This window comes from Passer domesticus, chromosome 4 (assembly GCF_036417665.1).
Source record: "Passer domesticus isolate bPasDom1 chromosome 4, bPasDom1.hap1, whole genome shotgun sequence".
Lineage (NCBI taxonomy): Eukaryota > Metazoa > Chordata > Aves > Passeriformes > Passeridae > Passer > Passer domesticus.
In genome coordinates this window covers 82,171,350-82,190,741 of record NC_087477.1, presented here as the reverse complement: position 1 = coordinate 82,190,741, position 19,392 = coordinate 82,171,350, and the positions used below count along the sequence as shown (strand labels likewise).

The window sequence follows — 19,392 nt, the reverse complement described above, 5'->3', positions numbered from 1 at the left end:
GCCGTCCTGCCCGCAGCCAGCATGGCGGCGGGGCGGCCTCACCGGCGCCGTGACGTTGTTCCGGCGGTGCCGCCCTGAGGCGCGGCGGCGGCGGCGGCGATGCGGGGCTCGGGCGGCCTCGGGCCCGCTGCCTGCCCCTGGGGCTGCACGCTCGGCCCCGCCGGCTGGAGCGGCGGTACGGCGCCGGGAAGGGGGCGGGCACCGAGCGCGGCCCGCTCCCGGTTCCGCCTCACGGCTGCTTTCTCTCCCCGCAGCGCCCTTCTGCCCGCGGCACCGTATGAACAGCCTCGCCGAGCTGCCGGCGCCGCCGCAAGGTGCCTCGCAGAGCGGGGTTGAGTGCGAGGGGAGCGAGGCGTGTCTGCTCTGGGACGGCGGTGAGTGAGTGGGGCGGGGGTACCGGGAACTGCCGGGAGACCGGGAACGGGGCGCGGGCTGCCTGGGACGCTCCTCGCCCGCCCCGTTCTCCGCCAGGCCCCACGGTGGATTACTACCCGCTGGCCGATGACGATGAGGACGGCGACGACGATTACGAGTACGGCGAGGACGAGCTGGAGGCAGGTCTGCCGTTCTTGGACGTCGCCGTGGCCGAGGGCGCCGTTCCCTACAGCTACTGCGGCTTCCGCAAGTCCTTCCTGTGCTCGGAGCCGCCCCCGCCGCTGCCCCGCAGCGCTGCCACGGCCCTGGACGCGCGGCTGCACCGGCTGCCCACGCCCCGCCGGCCCTGGCTCACGGCAGAGGTGGGCAGTGCCCCCCGGTGTCCCCGGGGCTGGGGTTGACATCACCGGAGGGTCCCCGGGGTTTGTCCTGACTCAGGGCATCCCCTCTGTAGGAAGCTGAGAGGAACGCCCAGGAGCTGGTGGCAGAGGAGGAGCGGGCCAAGAGGAAGGCGGAGAAGAAGAAGCTGAAGAAGAAGGTGGGTGAGCCCTGGGAAGGGTCACTGCCAGCTCCTGGGGGTTGGGGTCACTGCCTCTTCTTGGGGTGCTGCCAGCACTGCTCAGGTCCCTGAGCTGGGGGCTGGGGCTGGGGGACTGCATTTCTCTGCCTCACACCTGCTCTGGGTTCATGTTCTTCTCAGAAACAAAAAGACCGAAAGAAACGGGAGAAACTGGTTCAAGAGCAGAAGAACAAAGAGAACGCTGACCCCGTGAGTGACCAGTCCGGCCTGCCCCTGCTGTTCCAGGGGTGCCCAGAGGTGGGGCCCAGCCAGCAGCCCCTGCCCTGTCACCTCACCCCCTCCCTCTCCTTGCAGAGCCCCCCAAGTGGCCCTGCAGGCAGCGGGCCCCCCTCAGATGGTGCTGAGGATGAGGAATGCTGCCCAGAGCCCTCCCCGTGCCCTGGGGACTCCACAGTGCCCTCAGGAGAGCCTGGCCCGGAGGACGCAGCAGTGCCAGAGGTGAGGGAGGGTCTCTCCGTGGGGGTGGGGGGGTCCCAGGGCTCTGCCTGCCCATCCCACCCCTCCCTGCCTCCCCAGGAGGAGCTGGACCTGAGCTGCACTTTTGTCTGCAAAGCACGGGAGAAGGCGGGGGTCCGGCTGCCCCCCCCGGGCACACAGAACGTGCAGCCAAGCAGGAAAGTGCCCGAGAAGGGAAGTGGGGACCCCGTGGAGGGACCTGTGTCCCCCCAGCCCCTCCAGGCCAGGCCGCCCAGCCCCGGCACCATCGAGCAGAGCCTGGCGCTTGCAGGTCCGTGCAGAGGGGCGAGGGAAGGGCTTTGGGGAGCTTCCCCCAGCTCAGAGGGGCTGTGCTGGGGGGCCTGTGCCCCCCCTGTGCCCTCACAGCCCTCCCCGTGTCCCCTGCCAGGCCATGGCATCGAGGCAGCCCAGATGGGGCAGCACACCGAGGCCGTGTGGGCCTTCACCGTCGCCCTGGAGCTGAACCCCCGCGAGCACCGGTGAGCAGGGGGGCTCGGGGCTGAGCTGGGGGGGTCCTGGGGTGGCAGAGCCAGCCCTCAGTGACACCCCCGTCCCCTCAGGCTCCTGGGGAACCGCTCCTACTGCCTGGAGAAGCTGGGCCGCTACGAGGAGGCGCTGGCGGACGCGGAGGCGGCGCTGGCGCTGCAGCCCGGCTGGCCCAAGGGCTCCTTCCGCAAGGGCAAGGCCCTGAGGGGGCTCCAGGTACCTGGGGGGGGCTCCAGGGACTGTGCAGGGGGCTGGAGTCTATGGGGGGGACTGCAGCAGGGCTGCGTGGCATAGCTGGGTGAGGGGCTGCTGGGTTCTAGGAGCGAGTGTGGGGCTTTCAGTGTTGTTGGAGACAAAGTGGGGGTTTTGGGGTGCTGGTGGGGTGGGCAGGGGGCTGAGGGGTGCCAGCCGGGCTGGCTGGGGGCTCTGGGGTGCCCGTGGGGCCAGGCAGGGGGTTGCAGGTGCCCTGCGGCCCCCAGCGCTTCGCCGAGGCCGCGCGCACCTTCGAGGAGCTGCTGCTGCAGGACGCGGCCTGCGCCGAGGCAGCCACGCAGCTGGAGGCCTGCCGGGCCCAGCTGCAGGTGAGACCCCCCCGTCCCAACCCCCTAGCCCCTGCCCCCCGTCCAGCTGTGCCCCCCACGCCTCACCCCTGTCCCCTCACAGCAGTGCAGCCGCCCCGGCGGTGTCCCCGTGTCCCCCTTCCTGCTCAAGGCTAAGGAGCCGCTGTTTCTCCCTGGTAAGGGACAGGGGTGGGTGGGCTGGGGGGACCCCGGGGCTATCCCTGAGTCCCCAGTGGGTGCCGAACCCCTTTGGCCCCTCGGCAGCAGGATGGACAAGCAGGAGCTGCCAGGACACAGGTGACAAAAGCGTGACGGGCGGCAGTGCCAGGAGCCCCACAAAAAACCCAGAACGGGCACCCGCAGTGGCCAGTGGGTGCCCAACGCTGCCACCGAGCCACCCCGCCAGGTACGGGGGTCTGCTCCTCTGGGAGGGGGCTCAGAGAGGGGCGCTGCTGGCTCTGGTGACACCAGCATGGCTCTTGGCAGGGACTGCTTCCCGCTCTGGGTGGGCAACGTCACCTCCCACATCACTGAGAAGGTGCTGCGTCGTGCCTTCGGCCGGTGAGTGACCCCCAGGACTGCTCCTGCTGCAGGACCCGAGCCCCTGGCACCCCCTGGTGACCCCCGAGCCCCTGCCACCCCCTGGTGACCCCCCGAGCCCCTGCCACCCCCAGCCCCTGCCACCCCCTGGTGACCCCCAGGCTCCCCAGCTGTGTCCCTGTCCTCGTTCTCTGGTGGTTTTCACCTGCAGGGGATGCATGGGGTGTAGTGTCTGACCCCCCAGGTTTGGGGGTCTCTATCCCACAGTTTGGGGTGTCTTTAACTGTTCCCCCTCAGCTTTGGGAGTCTCTGTTCCCCCATCCTGGAGATTTGGGGGTGTCTCAGTCTCTCCATCTTTGGGGGTCTTTCACCCATCCCCAGCAGTTGGGGGTTGCTAAACATGCTTTGCACGTTTGAGAGCCTCTGACCCTCCCACCTCGCAGGTTTGGGGCTCTCCAACCCCCCATCTCCCCCCGTTTGGGGGTCTGTGTCCCCCAGGTTCGGAGGTCTCCAACCCCCCACCTCCCCATTTAGGAGTCTCTAACAGTTGTCCCCCATTTGGGGGTCTGTGACCCCCACGTTTGGGGCTCTCTAACCCTCCAGCTTCCCATTTAGGGATTTCTAACTGTTGTCCCCCCATTTTGGGGTCTGTGCCCCCTAGCTTTGGGAGTCTCTAACCCTCCATGTCCCCATTTAGGAGTCCCTAACTGTTGCCCCCCCATTTGGGGGTCTGTGCCCCCAGGTTTGGAGCTCTCCAACCTTTCCCTATTTAGGGATCTCTAACTGTTGTCCCCCCAGGTTTGGGGGCGTCTGTACCCCCAGGTTTGGGGGTCTTCAACCCTCCATGTCCCCATTTAGGGATCTCTAACTGTTGTCCCCCGTTTGGGGGTCTGTGCCCCCTAGGTTTGGGAGTCTCTAACCCTCCATGTCCCCATTTAGGGATCTCTAACCATTGTCCCCATTTTGGGGGTCTGTGCCCCCCAGGTCTGGGGCTCTCCAAGCCCCCCATTTAGGAGTCCCTAACTGTTGTTCCCCCATTTGGGGGTCTGTGCCCCCCAGGTCTGGGGCTCTCCAACCCCCCACCTCCCCATTTAGGAGTCCCTAACCATTGCCCCTCCATTTGGGGGTCTGTGCCCCCAGGTTTGGGGGTCTCCAACCTTTCCCTGTGTAGGGATCTCTGACTGTTGCCCCCCCATTGGGGGGTCTGTGCCCCCAGGTTCGGGGAGATCCGCTCCGTGCGGCTGCTCCCGGGGCGCCACTGTGCCTTCATCAACTTCCGCGGGAGAGCCGAGGCCGAGGAGGCCTTCAGGGCCATGCAGGTCAGCTGGGGGGGGCTTGTGGGACCCCGCTGCACCCCTCAGGTGGCCCTGGGCCACGCTGTGGTGGTGCCAGCCCCTTGTGTCCACAGGGTGCCACGCTGGAGGGCAGCGAGCTGCTGCTGCAGCTCAAGCACCCGGTGCACGCCACGCCGTCCCCCGTGCCCCGTGCCAAGGGCAAGGCCGCCCCCGGGGGGCTGCTCAGCTGACCCTGCCCTGCTGGGGGGTCCCTGGCAGCCCCCCTCACCTGCCTGTGCCTTGTCCCCCACTGCCAGGGGTGGGTGTCTGCCCTTCCCGCCTTGGGGGTGCCCACCCTGCAGCCCCCCGTGCTGAGCGGGTGGGCCTGGGCTGTTCCCCGGGGCCCCTCAGGGATTTGTAGCAATTTGGTTTTTTTTTTTTTTTTTAAATAAATCTGAGATTTGTTTTTCTCTCTGGCCTTCCTTTGGGCTGGTGTCTCTCATCTCTCTCCCTCGCAGTTTTGGAGCCCCAGTGCTGCAGTCCCCCTGTGTCCCCTTGTGTCCCTCCCCATGTCACTGCAGCCCCGGGGGACAGCGAGGAGGGGTCTCAACCCCCCCTTAATGTCACTGCTTGGTGACAGGAGCTTCGGGGGGATGTGGTGGGGCTGTGACAAGCGTGAGATCAAATACAATTTGATTAATATGCAAATGGAGGGGGGCAGGGGCGGCCGCAGCCGGTAATTAATCACCGGTTAAAACAAATTAATGCCCGCGGTGGGAGGTGCTGGCCTGGAAAAATGGGGGGGGGTGGAGCGCTCTGGGGTCCATATTAAGGTGTTGCCTTTATTGCAAATATTTACACCGGGGCCGATAGAAAATAAAATTAAAAAAAAAAAAAAAAGAAAAAACAACCAAACAATGGAAAGACGAACCAAAAAAAAAAGAAAAAATAATAATAAAAGCCTCAAAAGGGTGCACGGAGGGGGCGGGGCTGGGCTCGGCTCCTTTCGGAACCGAGCGCACCCGAACGGAGCGGTCTCGGCCCGAACCGACCCGAGTGAATCCGAACTCAGCCGAGCCGGGCCGAGTGGAGCCGCGCGGATCCGAACGGAGCGGTCTCGGTCCCGAGTGGATCCGAACGGAGCCGAGCGCGCTCGGCTCAGTCCGCCACGTCGATCTCCTCCTCCGAGAGCTCGGCGGGCTCGGCGGTCCCGGTGCCGGTACCGGGAGCCCCCGGCGGCTCGGGCAGCCCCGCCAGCTGCTGCAGGGCGGCGGGGGGCAGCGCCTGCAGCGAGGCCACGTCCGCCCGCAGCTCCTCCAGGTCCCGCTTGAGCTTGGCGCGGCGGTTCTGGAACCAGGTGATGACCTGGGCGGCGGAGAGCGCCAGGCGCGCCGCCAGCGCGTCCCGGTCCACCGGGGAGAGGTAGCGCTGCCGCCGGAATCGCTGCTCCAGCTCCCGCAGCTGCTGCGCCGTGAAGGCGGTGCGGGACTTGCGGCGCTTCCTGCACGGAGGGCGCGGGCCCGGGGCGCCCGGCGGGGACGGACCTGCGGAGACAGCGGGGTTAGGGCACCGGGACCGGGCAGCGGCACCGGGAACGGCACCGGGAGCCCGGCTGGGCAGGGCCTGCGGGGGCAGGGCATGGCACCGGGAACGGCACCGGGAAGGGCAGCGGCACCGGGATGCCGGCGGGGAAGGGTTTGTGGGGCAGGGTACCGGCACCGGGACCCGGGCAGCACCGGCACCGGGGGCTCGACCTGTCAAAGACACCGGTACGCGCACCGGGACCCGGCCCGGGCACGGCGGGTCCCGACCTGAGGGCACCGGTAACTGCAGCGGCACCGGGCCCGCCGTCTCCCGGTCGAACGGAGACGAACCGGCCCGCTTCGAACCGAACCGAGCCGTGCCCAACCGAACCGAGCGAACCGACCCGCGGCCGGCACCGGAGGCCGGGACTCATCGTTCTACGGCGGCCGCGGCCGTGCCGGAGCCGCCCCCGTTGCGACCGGGGCTGAGACACCCGTGTCCCCCCGGCGGCGCTCCGGGAGCCCGGAACGGAACCGGGAGCCTCGGTGGAGAACCGGGATCCTCCTTCTCTGCGATTCAGGAGACCGTGCTGCTCCCCAGATTCGGTCCCGTCGCCTCTCCCGGTCCCGGTGCCGCCGCTGCTGCCCCAAGCGACCCCGGGAACGCGGATCGCGGCCCCGGGCACGGCTGCACGCGGGATCCCGGTCGCTGTCCCGATCTCCTTCCCGCTCCGGCCCCCGGTCCGTTCCAGCCCCGCCGCTGCCGGTGGCACCGAGCCGCCTCTCGGTAGCGCGGCTCGCTCGGGCCGTGCGTCCCCGGTAACACCGCTGGCTCCCGGGGTCTCTCCGCTCCTCGCCCGGTAGAGGAGCCCCGGGCGGTCCCGGCAGAGTCCGTGGGTCCGTCCCGGTAGCACGGCACGAGAACCCGATCCGCCGGTCCGGTAACGGGGCTTCCCCTCCGCTCTGGGAGCCCCGATCGGCCCCGTTTCTGTCCGTCCGTCCGTGCCGGTAACGGGGATTTACCGCCGCTCAGGGAGCCCTGGCCGCTCCGTTGTCAGTCCGTCCTTCCGTCGCGTGTTCGTTGCTCACGGAAGCCCGGGGCTGTCCCGGTAACGAGGCTTTACCTGAGTTACCGGCACCGCCATCTGTCCGCCGCTCCCGCCGTTACCCGCGGCCGGTTCGCCACCGGGTTCGGTTCATTCCGAGATCCCCGCTCGGCCGTGTCCGTCTGTCCGGCCGGTACCGGAGCTGCACGCGAGCCCCGATCGCTCCCGTGTTTGTCCGGCCGGCAGCGAGATTTTTCGTTCATTTTATCAGTCCGTGTCTGTCCGTCCGTCTGTCCGGTAACGGGAATTTGCCTCCGCCCCGGGAGCCGCTCTCGCTCCCGTTTTTATCCCTCTGTTCACCCGGTAACGATTTATTTCGTTAATTCTTTTTTTCGATTCTTTTTCTGTCGATCTGTCCGTCCGGTAAGGGGCCTTTTTACCTTAATTCCGGGAGCCCCGCTCGGCCCCGGTTTTGTCCGTCTGTCCGTCCCGGAAAAAGGATTTTTCTGCCCCGTTCCTGTCCGTCTGTCCAGCCGGTAATGGGATATTTTCGCTCACTTATTTCGTTCCTTGCCGTGTCCGTCCGTCCGATAACGGGGGTTTTTACCTTAAAACCGGGCGCCCGAGGCGTGCCCGTTCTGTTCGTCTGTCCGCCCGTTAACGGGCTGCTTTATTCGTTAATCACAGGATCGCGGCTCTGTCTGTCCGTCTGTCTGCCCGCTGTGGTGGCTTCCTTAATTACCGGAGCACCTCTCCGTAATTAGGGAATATTTTTTTCCCCGTTAATTACCGGAGTCTGGCTCCGTCCTCGTCCATCTGTCCGGCCGGTAACGAAGGCTCGGTTACTCACGGGAGGGCTGATCCAGCGGCCCGTGTCCGTCTGTCCGGAGGGTTTTTCGTTACCGGCGTGAGTCGCGTTGTGCCCAACCGAATCCGTTAATTACCGGCACGCTGCTCTGCCGTGACTGTCGGTCTGTCCCTCCCGGTAATAATTTTTTTTCCACGTTAATCACGGAGACCCTCGCTGTCCGTCTCAGTAAGGGACGGTAATTATTTTTCCGCGTTAATTACCGGACCCTTTTTCGGTCTGTCCGACCCGGTAACGGTTTTATTCATTCCCGGCGAGGCCGAGCTTTGCCTGTCCGTGTGTCCCTCCGTGTGAGGGATTTTCCGTTAATCCCGGAGGCACGATCTGTCCGTCCGTGTCTGTCTCTCCAACACAGGAACGGATTTTTTCGTTCCCGGAGGCGCCGTGCTGTCTGTCGGTGCCCGTGCTGTCTGTCGGTGTCCACGCTGTCTGTTCGTCCTCCCGGTTCGGCTGGGCCCGTGAGATGTGGGGCGGGTTCGTGCCGGACCCCGCCGGTACCGGGCTGCTCCGGCAGGCCGAGCCCCGCTCGGAGCCGCCGTTCCCGCTGAGGCTCGGTGCCGGTACCGCGTTTCCGTTGCCGGCGGGCCCGATCCGCCGCTCGGCCGCCGCGCTCGGTCACGGTCACGGTCACGACTCGGCGGCGCCCGGTGCCGCGGCTCCCGGTAAAGCTGCCGGCCCCGGCGCGGCCGGTTCTCGCGGAGCTCCGGTGCCCGTGGCGGCTCACCGGGGCCGGGGCTCGCTCCTGTTCCCGGTGTCCGGCCCCGGGACTTCTCCGTCCCTTCGGACTGAGGCTGCCGCGTGTCCCCGGTGTCCCGGCCGAGCACCGGCGCCTTCTCGGGCCTCCCAGCCGCGCTCGCCCCTCTGGGACGAGGAGGAAACTTCCCGGGACGGGGGACGCGGGACGTCCCTGGCCTCGCCACGGCCTCCCCACCGCCCAGCCCCGCCACCTGCCCGGTGCCCGCTCCCGGCGGAGCCCCCCCGCCCCGGCAGCCCCCCGGCCCCGGTACCTCCGGCCGCCTGCAGCATTCCCAGCTCCAGCCCCTGGAAGGTTTTACTGGCGAGTTCCTCCAGCGCCCAGAGCGGCGAGGCCGGGGCGCAGCCGCCGCCGCCGCCGCGGGGCCCGTTCGGGGCGGGGGGGGCGGCGGCACCGGTCCCGGTCCCGGGGGGGCTCCCGCCGCGGGGCCGTCCCAGGATGTCCTCGATGCCGAAGGGGGTCAGCGGTTTTGTGGTGTTGGCGGGGGGCGGGAGCCGGTCCAGGGGGCTCCGCCGGTGGCCGCCGACCGCGGCGGGCAGCGGGGGGGAACCGGCCGCCTCCCCCGCCGAGGTCATGCCGGGACCGGGACCCGCGCCGGGAGCGGGACCCGCCGCCGCCGCCCCCCCCCCCCCCCCAGCCCCGCGATTCCCGTTCCACCGCCTTAAAGCCCCGGGATACCGGGAGGAGGAGGAGGAGGAGCCACCGACGCCCCCCCTGTCGAGGGGGGGGGACCGACCCCTCTCCGCCACTACCGGAGCGCAGCCCCGCGCCTCCCCCCGGTTGTCTCCCCCATTTTAACCCACCCCAGTGGGTCCCCCCTCCTCCTCCGCTCCCTCCTCATCCTCACCGCGGCTCTTACCCTCACCCAAAAAATTTATTGGCTCTTTTGCTCTAAAATGCCCCATAAAAGCATCGGGGCCGCGGCTGGGAGTGATTAAGCCCTTTTGGGTGGGTTTTGGGTTTCAGAGCCATAAATCCCCCCCCCCCCCCTTACCCCCGGCACATTCCCGCTGCCCTTTCCCGGTACAAATAGCTCCGGGATTTCGGCCGCTCGTAAAAATCCCGGGATGCCGCACACGCAGGTGAGGCCCGGCTGGCGACGCCGCGTCCGGATCACCCGGCGGCTTTGGGGCCGGGGGATGCCGGGGAGGAGATTCGGCACCCCCCGGCCCCAATCCCGCCGGGGGTCCCCGTGGCTCTGCCGCTGGGATCGGGGACACGGCGGGGTCACGGGGGTCACGGCGGTAATGAACCTGCGGACGGGGCGGGGGGAGCGCACGGAGCCGGCCTGGGGGAGCAGGTGCAGGGGGATCCGGCAGCGCCCATGCCAGGATTATGGAAGTGGGGAGGGGGCGGGAGGGAGTGGAGGGGGGGGGGATTTTTCCAATCTTGCTGACAAAGGCAGAACGCGATCTCCCGGCTGGAAATCGGAGTTTGACAAATTCAACCTTGAAATTTCCCAGCAGCCGGAGCAATTAAAGGCCGGCGGGTGCGGGGGGGGTGGGGTGGGGAGGGGGCTCGGTTTGGGAGAGGGACACGGGGCCCCTCGCACGGCGGCGTGCCGGGCACGGCGGCGTTTGCACGGATTCCTCGCACGCGGCTTTTGTCCTCTCCGCAGGGCGCGGGGAGATGGCGGAGCCGCCGCGGCCGCGCGTGCCGCCGGCTCTCACCGGGGGACGGAGCCCACCCCGAGCTGGGACCCCCCCCGCTCCCACCCCCCAGCGGGGCTGCCAGCTCGGATGGAGCCCTGGGAGCCCTGTCCCTCCCAGCAGCAGCGCTGGAATGAGGCCACCGGGCCGGCCACAGGGCCCGGTGAGCAGGGAACGGGGGTCCCGGCCCTTCCCGGGGGTCCCAGCCCTTCCCGGGGGTCCCGGCCGTCCCCGGGGGTCCCAGCCCCGTGGGGACACCGCGGTCTCAGCGCTGTTTTAGCGCCCACAGAGGGAAATGGCTGCTGGCCACATTCCGTGTCCCCGTGCCGGTGAGCCGCTGAGCAAACCCCTCTGGAACGCTCCGGCTCCGCCGGGATCCCGGGAATGCCGGGCTGGGAATGCGGCAGCGCTCCCACCGCGGGTCTGCAGGAGCCCGGCAGTGCTGCTCACCCCGACGGGTGGGGGGTCACCCTCTCGTCACCCCCCCGGTATCCCCACCCTGCTCTTCAGCGGCTGCGGTGGATCCCTGCTCCCCGATCACGGTGCTGGCACCTCCTTCCCTCCCCGAGCCCCCACTCGTGTCCCGAGGCGGCCGCTGGGGCATTTCTGGGGTGGGCTGAGCCCCCCAACCCTGCCCGACCCCTCCGGCCTCCCCCCGGGGTGGGAAGTGCTGGCTGCAGCTGCCGGGAACACAGGATGGGAAACGCTTCTCACCCCAAAGCAGGCCACAGGGTGGGAGCCAAACGAGCCCTCGGGGCTTTCGCAGGAACACGGGAGCTTCCTGCGGAGCCGGGACAGTGCCCGCCGCTGGCCCGGGGCCCGAGGGGACGGGCACGGGCACGGCGTGGGGCTGGGGGCACCCCGGGGCACTGCCCCCGCTGTGGCACTGGCAGCCCCCGCCTTTGTCCCTCTCCTCCGCCCCGGGGGTGTCCCTGGGGGTCTCTGGGGGTGTCCTGGAGGTCTGGGGCCACCTCCCAGCCCCTCGGGCCCCGTCCCCGGCCGTGAGCAGCGCCGGGGCACACGCGTGTGTTTGTGTGTGTGTTCATGAGCGTGCACATGTGAGCGGGCTTGTGTCACCCACGTATGAGGGGACACCGAGGGGTGTTGGTGCTGGAGCTGGGGCTGCTGCCGTGTCCCCCCACCCAGCACCCCCATCTCGGGGGCTGCCGTGGCCGGGTATTCCCGCAGCCGGGACAGGGAGCGGGGTGCAGGGGGACCAGGGGTGTCAGGAGCAGGGTGCTGGGGTATCAGGGGTGTCAGGAGCAGGGTGCTGGGGTGTCAGGACTCAGGGGTGTCAGGAGCAGGGTGTTGGGGTGCCAGGGCTCCGGGGTGTCAGGAGCAGGGTGCTGGGGTGTCAGGACTCAGGGGTGTCAGGAGCAGGGTATTGGGGTGTCAGGAGCAGGTTGTTGGGGTGCCAGGGCTCCGGGGTGTCAGGAGCAGGGTGCTGGGGTGTCAGGAGCAGGGTGTTGAGATTCCAGGGCTCCGGGGTGTCAGGAGCAGGGCGCTGGGGTGCCAGGGGTGCCAGAAGCAGGGTGCTGGGGTGTCAGGAGCAGGGTGTTGGGGTGCCAGGGATGCGGGGTGTTAGGAGCAGGGTGCCAGGGGTGTCAGGAACAGGGTGTTGGGGTGCCAGGACTCCGGGGTTTCAGGAGCAGGGTGCTGGGGTGCCAGGAGCAGGGTGCCAGGGCTCCGGGGTGTCAGGAGCAGGGTGCTGGGGTGCCAGGGGTGTCAGGAGCAGGGTGCTGGGGTGTCAGGAGCAGGGTGTTGAGATTCCAGGGCTCCGGGGTGTCAGGAGCAGGGTGCTGGGGTGCCAGGGGTGCCAGGAGCAGGGCGCTGGGGTGCCGGCGCAGCTCGGGGTAACGCAGTTCGGGGTGCGGCGCCCCCGGAACGCGCCTCCCCCCCGCGCCGCCCTGCTCCATTATTTATCGGCTCCATCCCAATATCGCGCCGCAGCGCTCCGTAACGCGATTAGGGCCTCGGCCCCGCGCGGCCCCGGCACATGGAAATCGCTGGCAAATGAATTTTCCTTTAATAAGGGAACAGCTCGGAGCGGAATTAAAGTGTAAGGAGCGGCGGCAGCGCCGGGGGGGTGCCGGGAGCCCCCCCGCGCCGGGGGACGGGACCCCAGCAATTACTGGCAATAAATGCTGACCCTGCGCTGGGCTGGGACCTCGGCGGAGCCGGGAATAATGGGATTACACCTGGCTCCGGTGAACGGGGATGGATGTGCCGGGGGAGCCAGGGGAGACCGGGATCCCTCCCTGGGGCTGTTGGCAAATCATCGATTCATTAACGGGAGCGGCATCGGCCCCCGCGCTGCGGGGCTCCGAGCAGCCACGGCACCGGGGAGCGAGCGGGAGTGGGGTGGGATTGATGGGATGGGGTGGGGTGGAACAGAATTGAGGTGGGAAGAATTGGGATGATTTGGGATGGGATGGAATTGGGGGAATGGGGTGGGTTTGGATGGGATGGATGGAACAGAATTGAGAAGAATTGGGATGATTTGGGATGGGGTGGAATTGGGATGGGATGGGGTGGGATAAAATGAGATGGGGAGGAAATGCAATGGGATGGGATGGATGGAACAGAATTGGGAGGATTTGGGATGGGATGGAATTGGGGTGAAATGGGGTGGGATAAAATGAGATGGGGAGGAAATGCAGTGGGATGGAATGGATGGAACAGAATTGAGATGGGAAGAATTGGGATGATTTGGGATGGGATTGGCATGAAATGCAGTGGGATAAAATGAGATGGGGAGGAAATGCAATGGGATGGGATGGATGGGATGGAACTGGGATGAGACAGGATGAGAGAAAATGAGATGGGGATGGGATGGGGGCATGGGGACAGCGCAGGGCTGGGGACACACAGGGCCCAGCACACGCCTCCACGGCTCCCACGCCCGTGTGTCCGTGTGTCCACAGCCGCCCCAGCGGGCTCCTGGCAGCCGCGTGTGCGGGCACGGCTGCGTGCAGGTGTGTGCGGCTGTGTCCAGGTGTGCGTGCAGGGCCCACGGCCACTCCAGCTCACACCCGGAGCCGCCACACGCGTGTGCAGGATCACACACACACGCGGGGACACCAGTGCCGGTGCCAGGCACCGGCCGGGGTCAGCGGGTCCCGCCGGCCCCGGGCCCAGCTGCCGCGCCCCCCCGCAACCCCCTGCTCGCTCCGGGGCCTCCATTTGTGCCTGGGCCAAACTCCAGCCAAATGGGCCGGGGGCGGGGGCGGGGGGGTTGCATTTCAAAGGCTCCGGCTGCAGCAAACGCCGCTGCCCCCCCGCCGGGCCGCCCACGCCCCCTGACCCCCGCACGGCACGGCCGCCATGGGGGGCTCCCCGAACCCCGCCCCAGCAGAGGGACCCGCTGGGACCCCCCTGGGGTCGGGGTCCGTCCAGGGCTGACCTGGGGGTTTGGGGGGGCGTGGGGTCCCCTCCACGGGGGACAGAGCCGCACCCGCTGCCCACCGAGCGGGGGTCTCTGTGCCGGGGGACGGGGGGGCTCCGAGTGCCCCCGGGCGGTGCCCGGCGTGGGGCAGCGCCAGGCTCGCCGCGGCACCGGGAGGGCCGCGGCGGGCAGCGGGCCGGTGGCGGGTGCGGCGGCGGGGCCGGGGCGGCGGCGGGGCCATGAGGATTCAATTAGGGCTGAGCGCGGGGGACTCGGCTCGGAAATGGCCCGTCTGGGCGTTGACAGCCCGGCCCCCGCCCAAGATGAACGAGCCCCGGATTAAAGCGCGGAGGGGTGACAGGGGCACCTGGGCAGCGAGGGGGCTGCGGGGGCTGCAGGGGGGCGGGACCCCGCTTTTGGCACGGCCACGGGGGCACTGAATAACCGGGAGGGGGTCCCCAGTGAGGAGGGGGGGATGTGACACCAGCGCCACTACGGGGCCACCCCTAAACCTGGCTGGGGACACCTCGAGGCGGTGTGTGCCCACAGCGCTGGCAGCAGCGTGGGGGCACCGCGGGCGTCCTGCGCGGCTCTGCCATGCGCAGCATTGAAGGGGAGGGGGGGCACACGCCCCTGTCATCCCGCAGGACCCCCGAGGGGGCCCGTCCGTGGCTGCGAGCGCGGCGCGGGGCTCGGGGGATCGATGGCCGCGCGGGTCACCGCTGCCATTAACCCCGGCGAGGCAGCGCCCCGGGGTTAATTAAAAAGTGAAGTGCAACGAAACGCGGCGGCGGCGGCGGCAGGGGGGGACAGCGGCGGGGGGGACAGCGCCGGGGGTGGCACTCGTAGGGGCCGCGGGTGGGTGGGTGCTCCAGGGGACACTGCGGATGTCACACTGGGGACGGGGGACAGCGCGGGTGGGGGGGGCAGGTGGCACTCGGAGCGTCCCCGTGTCACACGTGCTGCCTGGCAGAGCCGGGTAGGAGGAAGAAGAGGCGTCGCAGAGGAAGCCCCATCCTTCCTCCCGCTCCCAGCCCGGCGCTATTCTTAGCCCCGGTCTGTCCTGCATCCTCCCCGCCCGGCGGGGTCCGCACCCTCGGGGTGCGGCAACAGCGGGACCCCGAGCGAGGACACCCCCGCGGGGACCCTGTCCCGCTCCGGGCCGCGCTCCCCGCCCCCAGCGCCACCGTAACTTTAGACCCGACAGCTGCTCCGCGCCCGCCGCCTGCAGCCCCCGCGGCTCGGCTCGGCACGGCACGGCACGGCACGGCACCGGGTGTCCCCATTGCCGCGGGGCTGGAGGAGGGCTCTCTGCACCCCCGAGGGTGGGCGAGAAGAGGGAGATGCAGCCCCCGGTGCCCGTCTTGCTGTGGGTAGAGGAGGTGGCTCTTGGCGTCCTCTGGATGTGGGCAGGGGGGTGGCACGTGTCACCCACCCCCGAGCAAAGCGTGATGCGTGTGTCACCCCACCCCAGAGACCTCGGGGACACCGCCTGTCCCCAGGACGCGTCTCTGCGTTTGGGGACGCGGGGACGGAGCCCCACGGGGTTTGGGGACAGCGGGGTGTCCCTGGCTGGGCAGGGGCTGCGCGCTGCCCGTGGTGACCGAGCCCGTGGTGACCCCGCGTGGCGGGACCCTCGCGGGCACGGCGGGGTCAGCGGCGCATTCCTGCTCCCGCGGGGCGATCCGGTTACCGGCCGGCCCGGCCCCGGCCCCGGCCCCGCCATTAATCTTCCCGGGTGCCCTTTGGAATTTGCCGCCCGGGGGGGTGTGGGGGTCCGGGGGGGTGCAGGAAGAGCGGGAGGGTGGATGAGGATGAGGATGGGATGAGGTGGAGATGGGGATGGAACGGACACAGGGATGGGGATGGGGATGGGATGAGGCGGGGATCGGGAGGGAGCACACCCCGGTTCACCCCTCCAGGAGCACCCCCCGGTCCTGCCGGGCTCCCCCACGTCTCTGCAGCCCCGGTCCCGCGGCGGGAGCCCGGTGTGGCGGCCGGAGCCGCGGGGTGATGGCGGCACGGCCCCTCCCTGCCGGGACCACACTCCGGCAGACGGCGTTGCCATAACGAGCCCAAATTGTTTTAGGGATCAGGGGACCGGTGGGCGACAGCCGTGGCAGAACACATCCCCCCGGCTGGAGACGGGCTCTGGGGACAGTCCCCAGCCTCCTCTCCGCCCTGGGACCGCGGTACCGACACCGTGATGGGAGCTCAGAGCGGCGTGGTGCCCCCGGTACCGGGCTCTGAGCAGGGCTGGGGGCTTGAGCAGCTCCCGGGACACCGGCTGTGCCCCTGCCCATGGGGAGGGGGCCGGGAGCGCCGTCCTGCTGCTAACGGAGCCGCCAGCCCCGTGGGACGAAGGGCTTCCTGCGAGGAAGGTGGGACAGCGAGGGAAAGACAATAAACCCCAGGAAATGCTGGAATAGCGGAGGGAACGGCCGTGCCGTCAGCGCTGCGCCCGGACGGAAGCCTCGGGGCGCTGGGGGCAGCCCCACAGGAGCGCAGGGACCGGCCTGAGCCCTGGCACACGGGCTGGGCTGTCGCGGGCACTGCCAATCTCGCTGTGATTTGCCCCAAATCCTCATCCCGGGGTTGTTCACACCTTGTTATACCGTGGGGAGTCAGGGGGGACGGGAGGCCCACGGGGAAGGGATCGCTGTGATGTCCTTGCTGACGGTTCCACGGGGCTCCAGGGAGTCCTTGCCCTGCCCTGGCGGGTCCCAGGTGCAGGTGGGCTCGGTGGGAGCCCCTTGCCAGGCTGAGGCCGCGGGCACGCGGGTGCTGAGCCCCCGTGCTGGGTGATTTATGGCTGGGAAGCACCGGCACGGGCGGGCCGGGACAAACCAGTCAGGAAACAGCGACTTCAAAGGGTGGAACAATGGAGGGATGGCGAGTGCCACCGCACTGGGGCACGCGGGGCACTGGGAGGTGGCACTGGGACACACGGGGCACTGGGGCCCCCGCAGTGGCACTGGCACCCACACCATGGCCCTGGCACCCACTTTGTGTCACCAGGTCCCACATTGTGGCACTGGGATCCATGTCATGGCCCTGGGACCCACATGGCATTGGAACACACATCGTGGCATCTACACTGCAGCACTGGCAGCCATGCCACAGCCCCAGGGGATGGCACTGGCACTGTGGCACTCTTGCTGTGACACCCACACCACGGCACCAGCAGCCACGTCGGGGCAGCAACACCCAATCCACAGGCCCTTGGGAGCAGGCTGGCACCCCCCAAGGGCACCCATGCCTGCCCTCTGTGCCCACCTGTACCCCCTGTGCACTCCATGCCACATCCCATGTCCCATATCCCAAATCCCCTATCCCATATCCCATATCCCATCCCATATTGCATCCCACATCCCATATCTCATATCCCATATACCCTATCGCCTATCTCACATCCCACATCTCACATCCCATATCCCATATCCCATATCCCAAATCCCCTATCCCCATATCCCACATCCCATACTCCATATCCCAAATCTCATATCCCCTATCCCACATCCCAAATCCCATACCCCATATCCCAAATCTCATATCCCCTATCCCCTATCCCACATCCCGTATCTCATATCCCAAATCCCCTATCCCATATCCTACCCCCCCATCCCATACCCCACATCCCCTATCCCATCCCCTCTCCCCCCCATCCCGTGTCCCACCCGCAGCCCCGCCGCCTCCTGGGGGCCCTGCCCCGCCGCCGGTCCCGGTGTGGCCGTGCCGGGGCTCGGGGGGGCCGCACCCTCCAGACAAAGGCCTGGAGGAAACCCCGGCGGCCAAACCAACCCGGGAGACGCGAGGAGGTGCCCCGAGCCCGCTCCCCCGGCCCCCGCGCCAGCCGGGAATGCCGGTGGCAGGGCCGGGTGCCACTCCTCGGTGCCGCTCCTCGGTGCCACAAGTGCTGCCACTCCCCGCGGGGCTCCTCCGGGCGGCTGCGGGGGCTGGGGGGTCCCGGGCCGGCGCTTTCCCAGGCCCTGCCGTGACCCCTCTGTCCGCAGGAAGGTGCCCCCCTTCCCGCTTCCCACGCCGGCGGGCATCCCGGTGCCAGGGCCGGTGCCCACATCCTCAGGAAGCGGGCAGGAAGCACGGGCCGGGGGTGGGGAGGGCACGGCGTGGGGCGGGGGGCTCAGCGTGGGCCCGTCACAAGGCCCTGGCGTCATTTAGAGCCGCTCAGGCGGTGACAGGAATTAAATTGCGTTTGGGTTTTCTCATCAGCCTCATCCCGGCGCTTCGTTACAGGGAACGTCCCCGCGCTGGGGCGGCGGCTCATTCCCGGCGTGACAGCTCATTCCCGGCGTGACAGCTCATTCCTGTCGTGACAGCTCATTCCCGGCGTGCCCGTGCCGCTGGGCATGGAGGGCATGGCATGGCACGGGCATGGATGGCTGTGTTGCCATGGGTGCCCTGGGGTGGGAGGCCAGGATGCGGGGCAGTACAGTGCCACACGTGTCCCCACGGTGCCCACCGCGTTCCAGAGGCCGGGCATGGCCCCTCAGCCGGCAGTGGTGCAGCCGGGGGGTCCCGCACGGCCGGGGGGCTCAGCAGCCCGGGGTCCCCCCCTGTGCCCATCCCCGGGGCAGGGCAGAGCTGGGGGTGAGCCCCAGAGTGAGAGCCCGTGGGGCTGGGGGGTTTTGGGGGTCTTTGGAGGGGGCAGGGGTGGGGGGTGCGGAGCTGGAGGGGGCAGCGCTTGGGGGGACACTGGCACAGGAGGGAGGGCTGAGGCTGCGCCCCCTCCCCGGGCTGTGCTGTGCCCCCAGTGCCCCCCAAAGGCACAGCAGCTGCGGGGCTGTGGAGGGTGGGGGGTTTGAGGAGTCTCTTTTTGGGGTCCCTCCCACAGACCCCCACCCCGTACTGCTCCTGTAGCCCCCTGGCACATCCCTGCGACACCATGGGTGGGTCCCTTCCCCTCTCACCCCGCATCCGAGCCCTGGGACCCTCCAGGCTGGGGGTGCCACCATCCCCAGAGGGACTCCTGGGGGTCCCACAGAGCCAAGGCGCCCTTAAGGGTCCCGTCCCCCTGCTCACGTGGGTCCGTGCCGTGCCCAGATCCTCTGGGGACCCCCGAGAGCCCCCCAGGTTAAGGACAGGGGCTGGGGGCTCAGGTTTCCCTCTCTGCCGGGCTGGAGCCGGGGGCATTAGCCCCCTCGGAGCATGACGGGCCGGGGGGACATCAAAGTGTCTTCAGGCTGACCGCGCCTGGGGGGCACGGGAACATCCCCCCGTACCTGCCGCTGCCCCGCTGGAGCCCCCCGCCCCGCTCTCCCCCCTGCCCTGGGCGCTGGGGCCAGGCCGTGGGCGGGGGGCTCATTTACCAACGTCAGCCCCGCAGTTGGTTTGAATTAGGCTCCTCCGGGGCCGGCGCTGATAAGGGAGGGGGTGCAGGGCTGGGGTGGGGGGCTCCCTGCTCTGCCGTCTGCAACTGGCTGCTGACAGACACAGGGACAGCCCCCGCCTCGCTATCCCCGGCATCCGTCCGTCCATCCATCCGTCTGTCCCTTCATCCACCTACACGCCCACTCCCCCACAGGCAGCCCCCGTTTGGACCCCCAGCCCGGTTTGGGATCCCCATCCTGCTCCCCCACGCCTCCAGCCCTGTCTGGGACACCCAACCCGTACCCCAAACCCTCTGTCCCTGCTCGGGACTCCCACCTTGCACCCCAAGCCTTCCAGCCCTACTGAGCCCCCCATCCTGCTCCTCCAGTCCCGTTTGGGACCCCCACTCCACAATCCCACCCCTCCCTCTCCGGCTGGGACCCAAATCCTGCACCCCACTTGGAGCCCCCATTCCGCCCACCAGCCCCGCTGGGCTCCCCACGCCCGGATGGCCGCGCAGCCCCCGCGTTTCCCTTCGGCCCTGCGGGGGCTTTGGGCAGGCGAGCCC

General features: G+C 68.7%; 2 protein-coding genes across 5 annotated transcripts; one reads left to right on the top strand and one right to left on the bottom strand.

Moving 5' to 3' along the window:
* The first annotated feature begins 35 nt into the window (after positions 1-35).
* On the top strand, positions 36-4,741 carry TTC31 (tetratricopeptide repeat domain 31). Of its 4 annotated transcripts, none has more exons than XM_064419117.1 (15): positions 36-175; positions 255-374; positions 472-737; positions 830-913; positions 1,076-1,144; positions 1,250-1,393; positions 1,472-1,682; positions 1,800-1,890; positions 1,972-2,113; positions 2,377-2,478; positions 2,564-2,633; positions 2,725-2,863; positions 2,944-3,018; positions 4,214-4,316; positions 4,406-4,741. In XM_064419117.1, exons 1-15 carry the CDS (start codon positions 100-102, stop codon positions 4,520-4,522), a joined length of 1,809 nt encoding a protein of 602 aa, XP_064275187.1. In that variant the 5' UTR covers positions 36-99; the 3' UTR covers positions 4,523-4,741. The 4 variants fall into 4 exon arrangements, with proteins under 4 accessions (XP_064275187.1, XP_064275186.1, XP_064275185.1 ...); XM_064419116.1 differs by having other exon boundaries at positions 2,722-2,863; XM_064419115.1 differs by having other exon boundaries at positions 2,561-2,633.
* A 688-nt stretch (positions 4,742-5,429) lies between these two features.
* LBX2 (ladybird homeobox 2) lies at positions 5,430-9,037 on the bottom strand. The gene is made up of 2 exons (XM_064419275.1): positions 8,716-9,037; positions 5,430-5,815 (listed from the first exon to the last, which is right to left on the bottom strand). Exons 1-2 carry the CDS (start codon positions 9,035-9,037, stop codon positions 5,430-5,432), a joined length of 708 nt encoding a protein of 235 aa, XP_064275345.1.
* Positions 9,038-19,392: the final 10,355 nt, after the last annotated feature.